The 19,184-nt window shown below is 40.0% G+C and overlaps 1 protein-coding gene across 3 annotated transcripts in view; it reads left to right on the forward strand.

Moving 5' to 3' along the window:
* The first annotated feature begins 15,314 nt into the window (after positions 1–15,314).
* The window catches only part of mpped2a (metallophosphoesterase domain containing 2a), a 72,264-nt gene continuing 68,394 nt past the window's right edge, over positions 15,315–19,184 (forward strand). Inside the window, exons 1-3 of one of the 3 annotated variants that reach the window (XM_031323610.2) lie at positions 15,315–15,762; positions 16,985–17,086; positions 17,981–18,265. In XM_031323610.2, the coding sequence (XP_031179470.1) occupies positions 18,153–18,265 (113 nt within the window). In that variant the 5' untranslated portion in view covers positions 15,315–15,762; positions 16,985–17,086; positions 17,981–18,152. Of the gene's footprint in view, positions 15,763–16,365; positions 16,531–16,984; positions 17,087–17,980; positions 18,266–19,184 lie in introns of those variants that run through there. The other 2 variants (XM_031323609.2, XM_035999229.1) reach the window with 2 other exon arrangements.

A 19,184-nucleotide genomic window follows, 5' to 3' on the forward strand; every position in this document is an offset into this window, starting at 1 on the left:
TTGGCTTTTTTTTCTCTTTCCTTTATTGTGTTATACATCTTTTTTGTGCATGTAATAGGTTTACAAAGTGAAAAAGCCCAAAGTCCACCCCAAAGGGACTTACCATCTCCAACAAAAAACACTTTCACAAACAGCTCCAAACAGCTCTATTTTAGTCCAGCCTTTACTTCCGTGACAAACGTACGTCACTTTGTAACACACGTTATAATGCTCGCCTAGCTGCTAGCGTGGCACGCCCTCATACTCTGCTTCTGACTGGCTAGTAGTCCTTAACTAGGTACTGAGCATGTGTTTTTTGAAAATTAAACCTTGTACACCTATTCTGATATAACCTCTAAATACAATTATGAACCTGAAAATGAGCATAATATGAGCACTTTAAGCCAAGAGAGGGGGACTGTAAATCGGGAAGAGAGGACTGTGAGTTTGCAGTGTGTTTAGCGATTGTAATTCTAAGCCAATAAAGTGTGTTCAGTCGGATGCAGAGGACGGCAAGTTAGTGTTATTTTTAGCGGTTCCTACCGTAGCAAATTCTAAGCCGAGGAAATGTGCCTGTCCTTCGGATGGAGAGGACGGCGAGGTTGTTGTGTTTTTGCAGTTCCTACCGTAATTCTAAACCGAAACAGTGTGTCTGTCAGTGGGGTACAGAGGTCCGCGTAAGCACTGGTTGTTATGACTGTCAATATAGCCAGCATATAACGTTAGCTACTCCGCTGTGCTGTGAAGTAATGTCTGGCTATGTGAGACAAGCGTCTAGCAACATTGCTGTGGACTCTGCGGTCTCAGCCTGGAAACCTCCGTGAACTTCGAGTCTGGGGAGGAGGGGGTGGGGGAGACGACTCTCTCCAGTATTTAGAATTTGTACTGCAGTAACTATTTTAAACACTAGCTGTCATTATTACATATTGCACCTTTAACTATTAGGGTTTTAACCAAAACTATGGGAGTCTGGAAGTCTTGCCAAAAAGAACAAAAGAAGGGAAGAAGCCTGAGCCAACCCATCAAGGGCTGTCGGACCCAGAACTTTACCCCTAAACCAAAGAGTAGTGACTAACTGACAGGAACAAAGCCGCGAAAACTAGACTACCGGACCTCCATCCTCAAAGCAATAAACACAAACCAAGACAACAGAAGACAATGGTGATCAGAGCTGTTTCAGTCTCAGAGAGCGATCCCTGTCTCCCAGCCTTCTTTATATACAGGGACGGGGCCACACTGACAATCAGGAATCAGGAACACCTGAGATGAACAGAGAGGAAGAAGAGAGCAGGGGGGGGGGAGCGCATAACAGTGTCCAAAACTGCGAAATAATTGTAATTATCCTTTTAGTTGGTAAATGTATACAGTAGGGCTGCAACTAACAATTCTTTTTATTGTCAATTGATCTGCTCATTATTTTCTCGATTAATTGATTAGTTGTTTGCTCTATTAAATGCCAGAAAATGGAGAAACATGTCGATCAGTGTTTTCCAAAGTCCAAGATGACGTCCTCAAATGTCTTGTTTTGTCCACACGTCAAAGATATTCAGTTTACTGTCACAGAGGAGTGAAGAAACTAGAAAATAAGCACATCTGAGAAAGCTGGAATCAGAGAATTTTTCATAAAAAAATGACTCAAACCTATTAATCAATTATCAAAATAGTTGCCAATTATTTCAATCGTTGACAACTAATTGATTAATCAATTAATCTTTGCAGCTGTATTATACAGAAATTCAGAAATGTAGTCAGGGACTTCACCGTGTACAGTAGTGCCAGATACAGTAGCTAATAAATATACTTTTATAGTTTATTTTAAAATCCACTTGTGTTCAGCTGGTAGTAAACTAATTAAAAGGTATTATTACTATTTCAAAATGCTGATTTAATCCAAGACATTTTACAAAACTCACCCTGGCTGGCCGATATAAACCCTCCCCACACATGTATCCCCTTCTGTTCCATCTAAGTGAGTTTTATTTGAATGGAGGGCTTATTCCCAGTAAAACCACTATGGCTGCTGTCACAGTGTCCTTGCAGTTGTTCCATTATTCACCGTCCATGGAGGAGCTCCAACATTTTTTTGTGTCTGGATGACATCATCGCTCCAGTCTGTCTCTCCGTCCTTCAGCTTAATGAAAGATCAGTTCAAATTCATTAATCATACAATAACGGACTTGTAGTATATTATAGAAATTAGATGATTTCCTATAATAGCATGAAATTGAATCAACTTTAAGGGCTGTATCAAGAGTGGAAGCTGACTTCACTTGGCTTGGATAGTCCTGTATTGTAGGGCTGTGCAATTAATCGAATGTATTATTATTTTTTCCATATTTGAGCAGCCCCACTATATTTTATAGATGTCGAATAATTTCACTTTTTGGGACGTTATTATTTGTTCTAGAGATAGATTAGATAGAGTAGATTTCTTTACATCATATATTCTCATATATCTCTCACACCATCACTTTCTGTTGGTGTTGTGTGACACACACACACACACACACACACACACACACACACACACACACACACACACTTGCTCAGTGCAGTGACGAGGCAGCTGTAAGACAGTAAATCACTGAGAGGCGGAGCGCAGCGCTGAAAGCTCAGTGACAGAAGATAAAACATGCAGCGGCAGGCGGACTCCGCACACCTCTGCCAGCTCTCTCTCTCCTCTAGAAGACACTCTGACAGTAGTCTCATGAAATCACCATCCATTCCATCGAGAGACATACAGAGGGAGCAGACAATTTCATTCACACATTAATCACCTCAAGCAAACATCTTAAAGCAGAAGAATGTGGACAGAAGAATACAGGTTCATGGACAGTATATGATCTGCAAGAAAATGTACTGCACCCAACCTGTGATCTGAGTAAGGCCGGGTCCAAACTCAGTCAGAATAGATTCCCATTCTACTGCTGCAGGTTTCGGGTGCGTGTTAATACATATAATACCAAATTGGATCCAAGCAGACTCAATGTGATCATCTTAAAGCAATAGATCACTCAAAAACGTAGGGTGGTAGATCACCCAGGAGACCGGGTTCGTGGCCTGTTTGAAAATATTTTTTTTTAACTTTACGGAACAACTGAGCTATGTCAAGTAGCGTAACAGATGTACTGATTTTAACCTGAACCACGATCTTTTTCTAAACTTAACCAAATAGTTTTTGTTGCCTATATGTAACCAAACTTTGACCGTTTCACATCGTTAACAACGTGTTTAAAGCTTTAGTGCGTAACTTTTTGATAATAATGAACATTAATGTTACATTCAAGCCACTGCCAAATGAGTTGCTACTAAGCTCATTAAGACTATCAGCTCCACACAACTCTCTCTGTATTTCTCAGTATGGCTATGTTCAGAAGATTGTGGCGTCCGGCGACTTTCCCGCGCAGAAACTCGAGAGAAGATAATTATCTTTTCTGAAGAGTCCATAATGTAATAATAATAATTACATATTACATATTACACATTACATAATTTAATCCTCCTTGTCCTCCTTGAGCTACTAGCAACTTCTTGGGGGAGGGGGAGGGGGGCGGTGCATATGATCAGAATGTTAAAATTAAAATAAACACTGTGTTGAAAATTCTTTCAACGTGGGGAAGATTATTTTCTCCATTTACTTGTCTTTTGTACAATTGCAGTTGTTTGCTTAAGTTGCAGTTTGTTACGCTCTCCAGGCCACCGTACGATGAGGATGTATAGGGACGTTTGACCGGATGAAGGAGAGTTTTGAAAATTGACACTGAAATGAGTCACACAGCAACAATCAAATGGGTTTGGAAGCAGTTGTGAGGTAAAATGAGAGCCGCAGCGTGAGACTTCGACGCCTGGGTTTTCAATCAGACTCGCTTCCTATCTCACCTGTTCAAGCATAATTGTTACACGCACAGAATGTCAGGTTACACATCAAAGTCTACCTCTCTTTTTCTCTCACACACACACATACACACACAAATCACTTGCAAGGATCATTTCGCACGTCCTCGGTGGGGAACCCCATCAACTTTCACAGCAGGTAACAGCAATGAAACACATCCCAGAGGTACCTGGCTCACACACACACACACACACACACACACACACACACACTGCGGATACTTAGAGAAGTAGCAGGTTAGTCCAACATGATGGCCTCACTTGTGCACGCCACACAGAGATGTAGAATGCTGCTACAAGGAATGCCAAATGGCTCCCTCAAGTAACACTCATTCAGATTGCCTCTCATAGCAGATACTGGATGGACACTTGGCTTCTCTGTGCTGTGAAATAAATATGCTAACTACATGCTTGTACTTCTCTCTTGTGATGTTCAGTCTAGCCACTTTCTTCTAAGTAGCCGAATTAAATTCAGATAATGGCCTTGGCAGTATCTTGTAGAAACCACAAATGAACATGTGGTGTTAATTGGAACTACTTTTTGGAGGAAATGCTGCTTCCGAGCCTTGTTTGTTCTCGGAAGAACTATTGTATCAGACAAAGTGGAAGCGCATGTGCCCCTGATGTAGCACACAGTGGTAGTTTCCAGTCAAGAAAAAAGAGTAAAGTATGCTTTCTTACCGAAAATCATGGATGTATTAAGAGAGCTGGATACAACAAAAGTTCTACCAATTACTCCCAGTGACCAATCACGGTATTGCAAGTAAAAAGACAAGTTATAATTGAGGTAAGTTTGGAGACACTACCTTATTTAATCATTTAATTAATACATATTTTTGTTGTATCTCGTTTCGGTGTTGTAGTTTGTAGACGGTCCCTAAGCAGTCTTACTGCCGTCTCACTGCCGGCTGCTCGTAAAGACCAATGTTATTTTTCCAGGTTGGAGGACGACTCGTTTTGATGAAAATTAGTTTGTAGCTCATTGTTAACCTTACTACGTTAGGAAAGATGCGTCGTTTGTGATTTAATAACATTTCGCTATAGAGTAATTGATCCCGGAAGTTTGAATCTGTGAATATCTTTCTAACATTGCGCACGTTTATAAAACCGAGGGCACGGATTATGAATCCGTGAGAACGGTTTATAAAACCATGTGAACAGTTTATAAAACAGAGGGCACGGATTAATGAAAACGTTTATAAAACCGAGGGCACGGATAATGAATCTGTGCGAGCAGTTTATAAAACCGAGGGAACGGATTTTTATTCTGTGCGCACGATTTAGTTTTTTTCTCAGCTGACCCCAGGGGGGCTCCATAACATTTATCTACCACACCAGAGATGCAAGGATGACAGTAGTGGAAAGTAACTAAGTACATTAACTTAAGTACCATTTTGTGGTACTTAATACACGCCTTCTGCTACTTTATACTTCTACTTCACTAAAACTCAGAAACTAATATTGTACCTTTTACTCCACTACTATATTGATACATTTCCAATCAACAAATACATTATGATGTATTATTACAGAGTAAGATAAGATAAAACTGAGTGCAGGGAAATTTACGAGCTACACAGCAGTATATAAAATAATCTATATTAGCTCAACCTTTACCAGCTGCAACACTAAAGTGATGAATACATTAATTAATGCATCAATAAATATCCTTGGATATTACATATTGTTAGAAAAAGTGCACTATTCTGAATTGATACTTTTACTTTTGGTACTTAGAGTATATGCTGATGATATTACTTTTAAGTAAGATTTTGAATTTTACTTATAACAGAGTATTTCTACACTGTGATATTGTTACTTTTTACTTCAGTAAAAGATCTGATTACTTCTTGCTCCCCCTCTGTAGGATGAGGTGGATGCTGCGCCTACAAAGCGCAGGACTTTGACTCCAGAGACCGGAGTAAGAAGCAATTAAGTTAAGGTTAGAAAAAGATCATGGTTTTTGTTAGATGTTGATAATCACATGGTGTTTCAGAATAAAGTCCCTTTTTCTGTATTAAATCAAGACTGTGATCTTTCCCTGACCTCAACCTTTTTGAGTGCTTTGAGTGTCTAAACATAACCATCAAAACGTTTAATAATGCTGTAGTCACTATGAGTAGTATTTGTAATGCAGGATCGTATTTTGGCAAAAATAACAAATGAAATAAATAATGATATTTCACTGATACGTTGTGTGGCAACATTTTTGCAACTTGCCAAATACGTTTAGCAACATTCCCTCATTATAAAAATAGAAAAACTTAATCCGGGTGGCATTGTGTTTGCTGTTGTAAGTAAGTTTCATATAAACATAATTTCTAGGAAGAAGGGTTGTTGTGTCAGTCAGTGCTTAGTCTATATCCTCGACCTTCCACTTCCAGGATTGCTCCGTTGCCGACAGAAATTCCACCGGATTTCATTCATTCAGGCCGGATATCCGTTGTCTAGGGCTTCCTTTGTGTTGGCATTTTAAACTCTGGTGGATTTATGAGGACTATAGTTAACTGCTCCTCAGATTTATGTAGGGTAAATCCAGACAGCTAGCTAGGTCTTTGTTCATGACAACGAATACTACCAATACTATCAATGAAACTTTCCTGAATACAGAAAGGTTTGTGATAAATGTTGTAGTGGATGAAATCAATCTTTATTTTGCTACATTGTGCACTAAATTGACTTTCCTCCGTTTTCTTCAATCAACAGTCTCGTTTTATTTGTCACATCTTTGTGTGACACTTTAAGTACCACACATAACCTTCAAACATTCACACACTGAAATGAAATTCTCCACAGCATGGACGTTACTTTTAGCTTAAAGCCATGCAATGCTTTGTCTTTGTTGGATGTGACTTACAAAATTACTTTTATTTGATGCTAGTGATGATTCACAAGTGTGTGTCACTATAGAGCAAATTATTGAGTGTTTATTATACAGGGAGTATCAAATGAGTAACCATGGAAGTGATTTCAGACACAGCACAGTTCTCCTAATACATCCATGCTCTAAACAAGACTCTCAAGGCTGCGTTACATTCATCTCTGGGAAACAAACCGGCGAAATGGAAGCCCAGTATCTTTGGCAGTACTGACTCGAAAACACAAAAATACACCAAGGAACAAAGTGAAATGCACAGTGCATGCCCACAATCTGAATAAACAATGTTTCATGGTGAGTTTTTCCTTTAATCTCGCCTATCAGTCTGTTCACACATTAATTTGCCTTTTCTCTTCTCCTCAGTGTCTCCTCTCTCTTTCTTTCTCTCTCTCTCTCTCTCTCCCTCTCTCTCTCTCTCCCTCTATCTGCTATTGTTGTGTTCATTGTCTTTTATCCGATGTCTCTGCCATCTTTCTGTCGCTCTGTTTTCTGGGTGAGTCTCAATGTTTGGAAGTTCAACCCTCACTGTCTGAACAGCTGACCTGCTGAGATGCTTTTATCCCGTCGTTATCCTCTCCTCGTCCTTCTCACTCCCTCCCTGCCTGACGACCAGAAACTGTAATGTTGAACCAAGCAAAGACAACATTTTATTGTGAGGCGTTTTTAATATTTTGTTCACCTCATTTAAATACATTGTACAAAGGCACAATATTAAACAACCTCTCAGCAATAAGAATAACAACCACAGAAACTTTGATTAAGTAAAATTACGACGTTTCAACATGATATCTTCATTAGGTGATATTGAACGTGTGACTAATAAGGTTCATATAATAGACTTCACCTGATTCAACCCAGGTGTGAATGCCAGGTCAAGCCGTTATTATAATACATCCATGGGTCGAGCGTATCAATTGAGTCAATGTGTACACATCAAATTATTTACAATATTTAAAACATGAAACTCAGAGATGTAAGTTCCATATCAATCACTGGGTTCCGATCAAATGACTGAAAAAACACAATGTGAATATAATAAATAGGCCACATCTCAAACTATATTGAGTCAAATATTTTCCTCTAAAATGTGAACCAAATCCCAGTGGATTCTAGAGATCTATTTATGCGTTTTGGAGAGTAAATGTGTCCAAGTGTAACCAGTTCCTGTTATTTGTATGTGTGCAACAAGAATTCAAATGAGCTGTATTTTCATTTTAAAAGAAGGAAAAATAGTTGGCATACTGTTGAAATGTAGCAGTATAAATATTGTTGGAAATTATAAATTCAGTGCAGGCAAGTTGTACTGTACTTTCTGCTGGTCTGCTGCATGGTCCACAATTTATTAATTTGACATCAAAAGCATAGTCAAAGATCAACTGAATTGAATCTGCAACGGTGACAATCTTTATGTATACCTAACAAAACCTTATTATGGAATTGGGATACAGCATACTGTATATAGGCCTACATTAAGGCTTTGAGTCGTGGTATTGCACATGGGGGTTCTTGGCAAACACAAGCAGGAGATGGAGAAAGTTACTACGGCGATAAAAAGCATTGAGAGTGGATTAATGGAGAGTGTAGGTGTTGAGGTCGTCACCTGAAACGAGCAGGAGACACTTCAACAGAGCAGCTGAGGACAAACCAGTGTTGTCCTCCTCTGAACTTCAGCTAATCAATTAACGTGATTTAATACACAGTCACTCCACATGGAAGCCAGCGTGGCTCGCTGTTCTCCTAATTTATACTGTATCGACCATTTCACACACATGCAGAGAATAAATGGGAGACAGAGAGAGAGAGAAGAAGCCTAGGCAGGCATTGTTTTGAATGGTTTGGGTTGAATCTGGATCTCAGGGGAAATGATTAAATGATTGTTTTACTTTTACAGTTCCACATTGCTAAAGTTTAAAGGGCTGAAAAGGCAGAGACGGAGAGCAAGTGAGGAAGAGAGGGACTGACTCAGAGAGAGAGCCTTCGTCTAGCCTTTGGCATAGAAAGTGAGCCTGCATATTACTCAGTCTATCACAACACAGCAGGAGAATGGGAGGAGAATTAATACACTTGGCTTTCATGCCAGTGTGCTCTCTCTTCGCTTTTCTTCTCCCCTATACCCTCTTGCTCTCTCTTTCTCTTCAAGCTCCACTGGACAAAAGCACTTTGTGTGCTAATAGAATTATCTTGTATATTGCTCTGATCTTTTTTCTTTCTAGCTGATAACGACCAGTCTGAGCAAAAAAAAAAAAAAAAAAGTAAAAGGAAAAGAAAACTGTATTACTGATTGTATTCAATTTTCTGTTCATTTGTAAACACATGCATGGTGCCGAAGGAAGCTCGCTCTTCAGCGGTGCTGCTGAGGCTCAGGGGCATTTCTGTGTGCATTTCAATAACATAAACAGTATCTAGCCTGCCATACCCTCAGCAACCATCTATCTGCCTACCATAAATCTGAATGACATTAACATTTAAAACCCCCCAACTCCTGCCTGCCTGTGGATGGTCCTCTTAGACAGACAGGCCTCCATTTTATTTATCCACATGGCAGGCAGGGAAGACAGGCACAGCCAAAGACAGACATAAATCTGTGCAGGTTAGAGCCGTTGAACCGCCTCTGCCGGCAGGTTAAGTGAATATCACCTTCTGCCTCCTGAAAAAGCTCACACTCCTATTTCCCACTCTCATTAAATATGTGTTTCATTTCTACCTTATTTGGATGGAAAGTAATTTTACCCTCTTTTATAGAAGGTCATAAAATATATAGTGGTTTTCTTAACGCTCTGCATAACATTTACATTTTCTATTGTATAAATGTGATCGCCGCGACACGGGGCTGAATAAAACATTCATGGCAAAAGCCATTTCTTCTGTGACATTTGGTCTCCTATCTATCATCAGTTTTCTATATGCAGCCAGGAGAACAAACGCTGGTCAAATGTTTAAATGTGGCCTCTCCACATAAAATTCAAACCCTGCTTTCACATTAACACCCGCCGGCTAGTAGATGGAAAATGCTTTTTTTTTTCTTTTCTTTTTAGCAGATAAGAGAAAAGTCAAATGGAAATGACTCGCGGGGCTGTTGTGGCAGTGGGGAGCGGGCTGATGGGCCTTGGAAATTGAAGCATGTCAGTAAAATTAGAAAAAGCAGGCTCTGCCTCAACTGGAAGACATGTAAATGTGGCAGAGTCCCTCAGATGAGTCCATTATGGACTGTCCCCACGCAGCCTTTTCTCATCAGAAATCCCATCAGTATATTAAAAGGTATAGCCTTGGCACTGACAAATTAATTTTTTTTTTTTTTTCCTTGACTGATTTGAATCGTTGCTGAACTCAGTGATGGGCAGCAATTTTATATTATCATTCATCTTCCTAAAGCAGAAAAATATCCTACAGAAAAAATGAAAAATATTTATTGTAATACAATTGTGTTGTCTACATAGCAATAATTGAAAATATCAGTTCTATCATACTTTAGATATTGAGAATGGGGCATGGATGATGTGGTACAGAATTGAACATTTTAAGCCTCTGCTCCTTACTGAGAGTCTTCTGACTTGTATGTAAGCAAATACCAGCTCTGTCTCACAAAATATAAGTTCCCATACAACTTAACTGCATTCTCAATTACGTTTCGAGGGAAATGTATTTTGTCCTAAATTATGTTTGTTTTTGACGTATCACAAATAGGTTTCTAATTAAAGTCCACGTATGGAGGAGGTTGGGGTGGATGGATGGATGGATGGATGGATGGATGGGTGGATGGGTGGATGGGTGGATGGGTGGATGGATGGGTGGATGGGTGGATGGATGGGTGGATGGGTGGATGGATGGATGGATAGGTGGGTGGGTGGGTGGATGGGTGGATGGGTGGATGGATGGGTGGATAGGTGGGTGGGTGGATGGATGAGTGGATGATAGGTGGGTGGGTGGATGGATGGATAGATGGATGGATGGATGGATGGATACGTGGGTAGGTGGATGGATGGGTGCGTGGGTGGATGGATGGATGGATGGTCAAAAACTCAACATTGACTTAATCTTATCTTATGTAACGTACTTAATATATGTCACACATGTAACATAGTTAACTTATGTAGGCTACATAACTTCAGTTACATAACAAACTTTAACCCAAACCGTCATCTTTAACTAAACCTACAGTTTTGTTGCCTGAACCTAAAGAAGTAGGTTTGTTTCGAGGACGTGTAATCGGGGAGAAAAGAAGTTTCCTTCAAAACGTAATTAAGAATGCAGTTTAGTTAGGGAACTTTTTTTTTAGGAGACAGGGTTGCCTATGTTTGGTTTAAGTTGCCAAAACGCTCTGTTGCCATTTTGAGGAAAAAAATTGTTTTCCTGTTTTATCAGAAAAGGTTGCATGAAGTAATACACAGCAAAACTGTTTTACAGAATTACAGCAGAGTGGAGTGAAATGAGAACTGTACATATGAACTAATAAGTAAATTTACGGCAAGTAAGTGAGTCCTGTGTGTCCTGATATAAGAAAATAATGGGCAATGAGCAGACGAAGAACATCTGATGAGAAGAAGAGTTATTTTCTATATCAGGACAACTTGGAGTCCAACATCACTTATACAAAGGTCGCTCAGCAGAGGGAGAGGCAGAGGCAGCATTTAAATCATCATCCATTATTTAATGTTTGTTTGTAGTTGGTTTTCTCCACCAAGTTATTTATGAATAGTTCCTGGAATCATTCCAATGAATTAATGAAGACCAAAGAAAGAAAGTTATCCAATTGTACTCTTTTTTTTTTTTTTTTTTTTTAGCACTTGACTTCTTCCTTCACAAAGATAGTTAATGCAATGACAACTGTACTCCATTTGCAGGGCTCATGATACTAAAATACAATGCATAAAACTAACAGTATATAATAGTATCAAGTTTAGTCACAGAGAATTAACGGAAAATAAGGGCTGGACACCATGCATGATAGCTGTACCATCATAAACAACAAGGGCATGAATAGTAGCTTCTGAGAAAGCTAATTTTAGCCTTATCGTCATACAGAGTGTGCATACTTAAGTTCAAAGCTGTTTTTATTCATTTCGTGCAGATGTGATGCACATGTGGAGTACAGTTGTGAATGTGCTGTAGATGTGACGTGTCATTACCTACGACAGAACGAATAATCATGACACCAAACTGTCTAAGAAGTAATGTTTGGATGTAATTTGGAGTCTGCACCATGGTTGGATCAAGACTACAAGTCTACAGCCTCGCTAGCAACTGTGTGATAATGTAATGCTCATTGTCAAAATACTGGTGAAATTTGGACCTGATGATGCTGCTAGATGAAAAGTCAGGGGGTCACCAAAGTTCACAAAGACCGTGAACGTCTTCACCAACAGCTGTTGAGACATTTCACTGCAAACCACAAATGTGAACCTCATTGAGGGAAAGTCAGGGGATCAATAAAGTCATTATAATTTATCCTTTGGAAAACATGAATGTCTGTAATTTGTCAATTCAATCAATTTAGTACATTTGGAGATTCTTTGACTCTGTTAATCGGCACCTGAATTTGTACATAAGATTCCTCAGCACAGCATGAAAGGTGGGAACATTACTCGTCACAAACAAATGACTAGCACTGGTCCATCTTGGACACTTCAACAAAATTCTAAGTGCATCATTGTATGCCACCTTTATCTTATTTATCTTTGCTTTACTATAGCTGCACCATAGGTGAGCTGTATAAAGTGGTGTACAGTATGCTCTGAAAAGAGACGTTTTATGAAATTTGCGTGCCAACATATTTGCTTGTCCATATAATTTACAGCACTGGCGCTGTATGTCATCATCGTCACAAAAATCATCCCTGATAATGTGGCTCAGGTATTTTGTTTTAGTAACTACGTTTAGCTCTTGCCCTGTCAAATAAAAAGACGGAAAGCATAGCTTCCTGTCCTCCTTAGTTCTGACAATCATTACAACACTCTTTTTTGCATTGAATTTGATGTCATACTGTAGTCCATAGTTTGAACATACTCTAAGCAGTTGTTGTAGGCCAGCACTATAAGGAGACATAACAATTAAATCATCTGCATACATCAGATGCTTAATACGCCTATCTCCCACCATACAACCAGTCTTACACACTTCTAATGTCCTAGAAAGATCATCCATATACAAATTAAAAAGAACAGGTGACAATATTCCACCTTGTCTAACCCCATTGGTAACTGGGAAAGGATTCGATGTAATCTTGCCCCATCTAGCTCGCATTGTTTGATGGGAGTACCAATAATGCATAGAATATTATCATCTCTGGATAAAAGTACAGTAAAGCTGTTTGCTGACTTTGTAAGATGCAACCTCAATACAGTAAGGTTGCCACAAGAAGAAAAAAACTGAAGTCGAAAGGTCAGAAAACTAGTAAACAACCCTTTAAGCTTATGACAAGCTGCATTGTACTTTAAATACAGGAAACCACTATTTGAATTGAACCTATGTTATTGCTGCACACTGCAAGAAAGAAATATTTAGAAAATATGGTACTTTTCAACACTTATGAAACAAAATCAAGACCAACTTTCTCCCAGACTTCATTTATAATTTAGTGAACTGATAATCAAGGAGTTAAACCCTGATGAACCGAATGCTGTTTTTTTTTTTTTACACCCAGTCATCCAAGTTGCATGAAAGTTTGGAAACTGTGCTGCCCCATTTCAGGTTGTGTGAAGGACTCCCACAGGTACTCATTAGTATTGTTTACTTGTGAACCCAAAGGGGCTGCGTTGTCTTCTAATCATATATTTTACAACACCTTCTACACTCTGGCACCGTTTTCCCACACATCTGTGATCTAATGAAGAAATATTCCAGGTCAACACTTGTTCTGAATTAACGTACAGTGTTTCAGTAGTTGATGCTCAAGTAAACAGTAAGCGTCTGCGTTGTTCAGATGCCCCGATTATTACCATCCATCCATCCATCTTCTTCCGCTTATCCGGTAACGGGTCGCGGGGGTAGCAGCTCCAGCAGGGGACCCCAAACTTCCCTTTCCCGAGCCACATTAACCAGCTCCGACTGGGGGATCCCGAGGCGTTCCCAGGCCAGGTTGGAGATATAATCCCTCCACCTAGTCCTGGGTCATCCCGATTATTACAATAAATCCAATTTAAAAATGCATCTATTGTGTCAGGATTTCACCGTTAGTGTCCATCAAGACCAAGACAATCAATTAGTTTCAGCATGTGTGCTGGTTTACAAACGAGGCAGTGTATGCTGAGTTCAAGGTGCAGCAACCACAATATTGAATACTGCATAAGATTTCATGGGAGAAAATCAATAACGTTCTTATTATGCCGGGTCATGAAGCCTCACAGCCTACCACAGGAAAACCTTTCTTCAGGCCAACAGAAGACACACGATACGGACAATACTGAGGGAAAACAGTCAATTTAGGAGCCTGGGTGGACGTCTCTGTTCTCAGTGTCTCCAATATGATTAAAGTAATCAGTAGGATGGATATTGAAGGGAAAGTTTGGGGTTTGCAATCGATTTGAGAACTCAAAATTCATATGCACTTTTTTTTTAAACAAAGAGGAAGTGCAAATAAGGCTAGTTGAAGATGTTTTAACAGATTTGGTGGGTTTTTTTAATATGGCACTCTTGATAAAGCATTCATAAGTAACTAATGGCTTGATTAATGGTTAATAAATCATTTACTAATGCTGTATAGAACAGTAATAACCCATTAAAAAGCGAGGGTTGTCAGATTGTGAAAAATCCCCTAGGCTGTGTTCATCGTGCTGCAGCAAATGTTAGTAAATCATCCATTTGATTTTTCTTTTGTTCTTTATTGTATTTTTTTTACATGTTCGAAATAAAGCCTTCATTCATTCATTATTCAGCTTTTATAAAGCCATACAACTTATAAGTAAATAATTAGTAAGGGAAACTATTAATTTATTGAAAGAGAACTCAACTATAGGCTACATAATCATTTTGGCTTTGGTAACTAACATTTATTCTGAGTTACTAGGGGTTACCTTAAAATGTATTTATGAACTAACTAAAACATTTCTTAATTATTAGTTACAACATATAACCCCTTTATAAAGAATGCATTATTTTTAAGTGGTACTAATAATTTATTGAAAATGAAAATATGAAAAACTCAATTGTACATACTAATTTATTTTTTAAACAAACACGTATGCTAAACAACTTAGGGTTACAACAACAAAAATAATGTCCATTAATAAAGCTATTAAATAAAGCCATTTTATTAGTCATTAGTTTACAACGTATAACCCGTTATGAAAGTTATAAGAAATGTGTACTAATATTATTATTAGGCTATATAAAAAATGAAAATATGTATCCATAAGCATTTTGGCTTTATTACCCCCAAAAAAATCCGCCCCATGCTTAAGTTAATTAATTTAGGCTCAAGTCGCTGCCGTGTGTTCGGTGTATCTCAACAAAAGTGCGGAATTTCCGACAGCAAGTGAATGCAGCACGGAGGTAGCGCGGGACTGCGTGAACGCCCTCCTCCTTCTTCTTCTCCTCCCCCTCCTCCTTTCCCTCCCTCTCGCGCCTCGCCGCGCGTGTGCCCGCCGGTGAGGGCGCGCGCACGGGAGGTGGCGGGGGTTGTGCTCGCTCCTGCTCTCTCTGCTCTCTGACCCCAGTGGCAGCTCCGACTCACTGCACTCCGGCTCTCCCTCCGTCAGACCAAGGCTGCTCTCTCTCTCCTGTTGTCTGTCAGTGTCTCTCGCCCTCCTATCCGACTCTACTCCCCTTCGCTCTCTTGTCTGGGTTCTTTCCACGGGAGCCAGCCAAGGTCCCGCCGGGTCGAAGGTTCTGCCCTATCCAGTCAGACTGCCGCAACCCCTGCACGGCCGCTAGGAACCTACCCGCTCTCCTGCTGCTGCCGCATGGACCCGCGTCCCTCCGCCGCTCCTGCTGCTGCTGCCGCGTAGAGGGCGACCCCGACCCGACACTCTTTCTCCGGCCAGATAAAAAACGCACAAAAAACCCACACGACGAAGGTAGAGCAACCTTTCCGCTTTGCTTTGAAAACCGAAGAGGGAGGGAGGGGAGAAAAGAAATTCCTGACACAAAGCCGTCGGTTAAAAGGTGGCTTGTCATTTACGAGGACGAGCAAGAGGTTAGCGCCGCGGTGCCGTGACACTGACCACCTTTGGGTGTTTTTTTTTTTTTATTTATTATTTCAGGAACAGAGTTCAGGATTGCACCGACCTCCTTTCTTTTTGTGTACATTTCTGCAAGCTGTTAACAGCAAGATACGCATAGCACACATCGTGTATATTACGCATGGTATCAGAAAGGGTCAATTTATTCGCCTTTTACCCTCTCTGCTTACCCGGGAGTGATTTCTACTCGTGAAGTTAGCTATATGGTGTGTATCGGAGGGCTCTGTATATTCAAAGACAGGGCTGACAATGTGTGTGTGCACCACCGTCATAGAAAAGCAGCTCAGTACGAAGCTACAGCCTGCATAATAAAAAAAAAATCCATTGCCAGGGCAGGTTTAGCAAGCTAAGCTACAGAGCTAGTTGCTGCTACTGTAGCCACAAGGTAGAGACAGACAGGCGAGCAAGGCGAATCACACACACACACAGCGCACTGTACACTGTCGTAAAGCATGCTGCACACAAATCGGCCTGCATTTGCACAAAAAAGAGAGCACATTTTCCGTGAAGCAGCAGTAGTAGTACTTCAGGTTTTAGATTCTGCCTTGTGAGAAATGAGGTGAAGTGTGTTCAAGGCATCTGACAGAGCAGCTTTTAATTGAAGTGAGATTTTTTTTTTGAAGGACCAGGAAGATTTGCCAACTTGTTTCTTGTACAGCCAGGATTCAATGGAGTTGGAATAATGTCATTGCAATGTAAAGAGCTTCTTTTTTTGTGTGTGCAGGAACTGAGTTTACCCACCTTTTCTTTTTCTAGGCTGGCATAAATCTTTCTGACTTAAATTCATAGCACATATCATAGCAAGTAGCATCCAGCTGACCCAGATAACATAAATCAATGCTTTTGTGAAAATAGGACAGTTTTTAGTTGGGAGGTTGTTTGCTTCAAGATATTCAACAACTGGAGGTCACAGCTTTTCTTTTCTTTTTTAACTCAAAACTGCATCACTGGATTTAACCATCAAATGAACTCCAGAGCTGCTGATTACCCTCCAAAAATACGTCTGTTAAATTGAGAGCATTTTTCCCCCTTCTTCTTGTGCTTGTGGCTGCATCAGGAGGTCTGGTATAAAAAGCCCACAGTGGCCACTTTACTATCAGTCAGGGAGGTCAGACAGAAGGGAAGCTCAGGGTTGCAAGGAGACACACAGCGAAGCCCGGTGAGTGAGCAATGAAGATGCAAACACTACACTTGTTGTGCAGCATTATAGCTGCTTTTCCCTCCAGAATTTAAGATGTGAAAGTGTGTGTTTTACCTAATCTAGTCTTTAATGTGCTGTTATGCAAAGTTCAGTTGACAGATTGATTGATCCTGGTTCATTTTACGATTAGAGCACCTGGCCTGGAATGAGTAAAGCAGAACTTTGCTTTATTTTTGTGTGTATCAGGGTAAATTGTCAGATCTGTTTTGTGCATGCATTGTGACAAATTTCTTAAATTATTGAATGCTTTGCAACATATTTGATCACCAGCAGAGAATTATACTTGCAGCTTTCAACAGGGTTAATGCCTTTTTTTTTACATTTGAATATATTAGTTTGCATTAAAACCAGCTGGATTATGAGCAGCAGAGCAGCAATTAAAAAGTGCCTTCCAGATTGTAAATTGTCGCCTTAACAGTTCAGTGTTTAGTTTTTGCAAGAATTTCTAGTCACTTAACGAAATGCCATATTGTTTGAAAAGCTAGAATAAATCTGCTAATTATGTTTAAGTTACCTCACTGCATTTTTCAAATTGTAGCACAGCAAAAAAAGAGTTATGTTCTTGTTTGGGCTCTCAAACCAAACAAGAAAACTGTAATTGTAGCATAAAGTATTGATCACAGTGAACATTGTGATTAGAAATAATTAGAAAAAAAGATCCCCTCCTTACTTGATGTGTACTCTGCTTGTGCTCAGAGTCAAAAATGCATTTGAATGAATTAATTCAGAGGTTTTTTTTCTACTTTCTTCTTATGTAAAAGACCTTCCGACTAGTGTATTCAGAAGTGGGTGCATGCCTTGTGGTCTTGTGTAAAGCAGCTGATTTGTGTCTCTTTGCTCCTGTCGGTGCAGACTGCAGTGTGTCGTGGTTGAGTTGGTCGGCCGGGTCGCTGCTGCTGCTGCTGCTGCTGCTGCTGCTGGGAAACTTCCTGGGCTTCTTGAGCGGCTCTGAAGGATGACCGCTGCACGGCTCGCTGCTGAATCCCGGTGAACGAACGGCGTCTCATGTCCAAACGGCGGAAGGATGGCTCATGGCAAAGTGACCATCACGGTGGACGAGTACAGCTCCAACCCCACACAGGCCTTCACACATTACAACATCAACCAGAGCCGCTTCCAACCTCCACATGTCCACATGTAAGTGTCTCTCTCACACACACACACACACACACACACACACACACACACACACACACACACACACACACACACACACACACTGTGCATCACCTGCCATGTAAACTAAAATTATTTAATCAAATTAAATATATATATGAAAAGTGTGTGTGTGTATATATATATATATATATATATATATATATATATACACACTTTTCATTAGATGCGTCCTCCTGACTGTTTTCTATCTTAAGTGGACAAATGTAACACCTGTTACTTTTAAACATACACTCACCCAGTTCTTTAGGTCTTGATTCATTAATTTTATTTCACATTTTATGTTTTGGTGTTTTAAGGCTGGTTTTGTATGACGTGTTAAACACATGTCAGGAGATGTAATAATCCTGACTGGGGGGAAAATAAGCAGAAATTCAGAGATTTTAAGTTGCAACAGGAAGCCAATCAGGAGCCTGTTTGATGCAGAGTCTTTGTTTATAGTTTGATATAATTGGCTCAAGCTCGTGGTACGGTGGCTATCGAGGACACACTTTGAGAACAGGCCGAGACCACAAACTGTACTGTGTTACATTTTAAGGAAATTAAATATTGCTGTTGAAACAAGTTTGCAGTGAGTGTGGCAGGTGAACCATATTGTTTAAACATTTACACAAACACACGCTGAACGCTTTGTCCGCATTAGGGCGCTCTTTTTATTTATTTATCAGACCAGTTACTTAGCGTAGCTCTTGTCTGATGTAGTTACAGTCTGCCTCTCGTTAGTGGGTCTGACCGCTGTGACCTGACAGCCCTCGCCACGCACACACTCATCAGAGCGCTGTGTGTTTTATCTGCGGATAGATATTAATACACAGCTGCATGTTTGCATGCTTTGTGTCTTCTCCCAATTACAGCTGGAGATGTTTTTTTTTTATATTCA

This window comes from Sander lucioperca, chromosome 3 (assembly GCF_008315115.2).
Source record: "Sander lucioperca isolate FBNREF2018 chromosome 3, SLUC_FBN_1.2, whole genome shotgun sequence".
In the NCBI taxonomy this organism is placed as follows: Eukaryota; Metazoa; Chordata; class Actinopteri; order Perciformes; family Percidae; genus Sander; species Sander lucioperca.